The sequence below is a fragment of the Trichomonas vaginalis genome, chromosome III (genome assembly GCF_026262505.1).
Source record: "Trichomonas vaginalis G3 chromosome III, whole genome shotgun sequence".
In the NCBI taxonomy this organism is placed as follows: Eukaryota; Parabasalia; order Trichomonadida; family Trichomonadidae; genus Trichomonas; species Trichomonas vaginalis.
The window spans coordinates 26,183,271-26,185,144 of record NC_067205.1 but is presented as its reverse complement, the minus strand read 5'-3'; the positions used below and the strand labels follow the sequence as shown (position 1 = coordinate 26,185,144).

Genomic DNA, 1,874 nt, shown 5'->3' with positions numbered 1-1,874 from the left:
AGAGAGGAAAGAAAATAATCGAAAAATTAGAAACTTATCGTTCAATCCTTAAACTGAGTGAAGCAAAAATAAAAGAATTTAATAGAATAAATAAATTGATTGGAAGAGATGAATTTAATAAAGATGAATTTTTTAAACTCAATCCAAATTTAATTTTTATTCCTCTTCGACAACATCTCTCTTTCCATCATTACCGCATAACCACATTTTCTCAATTTTAGTGGTTTGTTATTTTTAACATGTTCTTGCATCATTTTTATCATTTCCTCCCTTGTTATGATTCGTGGTAAATTTTGAGCTTGTGGGGTATTCATTTATGATAAAAATAAAAATTTGTTATCACTTATTTTATCGTGAAGTGACTCAAAGAGTCCGGAGACAAAGTCTCATGTTTTTAGGTTATTCAATAATTAATTAATTTTGAATAACCGAAGGTGCTACCATGCTACCATGTGCTACCAGGTCATTTAACTTTTCTGAAAAAGTGTGACAACATGACATTTTGACAACAACACAGGAGGAAGGTAGTTATTAATTATTTTTGAATAACCGAAGGTGCTACCATGCTACCATGTGCTACCAGGTCATTTAACTTTTCTGAAAAAGTGTGACAACATGACATTTTGACAACAACACAGGAGGAAGGTAGTTATTAATTAATTTTGAATAACCGAAGGTGCTACCATGCTACCATGTGCTACCAGGTCATTTAACTTTTCTGAAAAAGTGTGACAACATGACATTTTGACAACAACACAGGAGGAAGGTAGTTATTAATTATTTTTGAATAACCGAAGGTGCTACCATGTTACCATGTGCTACCAGGTCATTTAACTTTTCTGAAAAAGTGTGACAACATGACATTTTGACAACAACACAGGAGGAAGGTAGTTATTAATTAATTTTGAATAACCGAAGGTGCTACCATGCTACCATGTGCTACCAGGTCATTTAACTTTTCTGAAAAAGTGTGACAACATGACATTTTGACAACAACACAGGAGGAAGGTAGTTATTAATTATTTTTGAATAACCGAAGGTGCTACCATGCTACCATGTGCTACCAGGTCATTTAACTTTTCTGAAAAAGTGTGACAACATGACATTTTGACAACAACACAGGATTAATGCAAAAATAAATTCCAATCATACTTTATAAAGCTAGACCTTCAGGTCTCGCCGCTTAGCGGCTCATTTACAGGTATTTCATCATCAGTAAATGATTCCTCATTATCGTTTGGTTCAACCTGTTTATATAATCCTTTCATTTCTTCTTTCAAAACATAATACCATGTTTGTTTACCGTCTATTCTTCTATGTTTCCTATCACATTTATCCTTAATACTCATTTGAAAGTTTTTGTCTTTCATGTCTGATGGTTTGCAGAATAGAGCATTTTCACACGTCATACCTGCACACAATTCATCATAATGTGTATTTATCCATACATCTAAAGGATTTGATGATAATTCAATTAAATCTTGTTTGGCTTCAGTCATCGGTATGATTCGTACATTAAATGATGAAAGGTCGTAATTGATAAAAATACGTCAGTAAATTATCATAAAAATTCCTTTGTGCATTAATCCATCAAATTCTTGAAAGTAATCAAATTGACCCTTGAATTTACCATTAATCTTAAAACTACGTATCTTCTGTCTCCAACTTCAATTTTGACAGGGTAGACGTTGTTAGTTACGAAAATGAAGTTTGCAACTTCTGTGCTGTTCTTCTGGGTTGATTCTTTTCATTAATTCTTATCTCATTATCCGTAATAATTTTTTCAAAGCGTTGAAGTTTGCGAGTCTGTCTTCACCCACATTCTTGAGTTCATTAAGTACAGAAACATTTTATTTTTCAACTAGCCTGAATTG

The 1,874-nt window shown here is 32.6% G+C and overlaps 1 pseudogene across 1 annotated transcript, besides 1 other annotated feature; it reads right to left on the bottom strand.

Annotated features, from left to right (window-relative positions):
• Positions 1-1,874: part of a mobile genetic element that runs on past both edges of the window.
• On the bottom strand, positions 1,164-1,499 carry TVAGG3_0767340 (annotated as a pseudogene). Its single transcript has one exon. A coding segment is annotated over exon 1 (336 nt).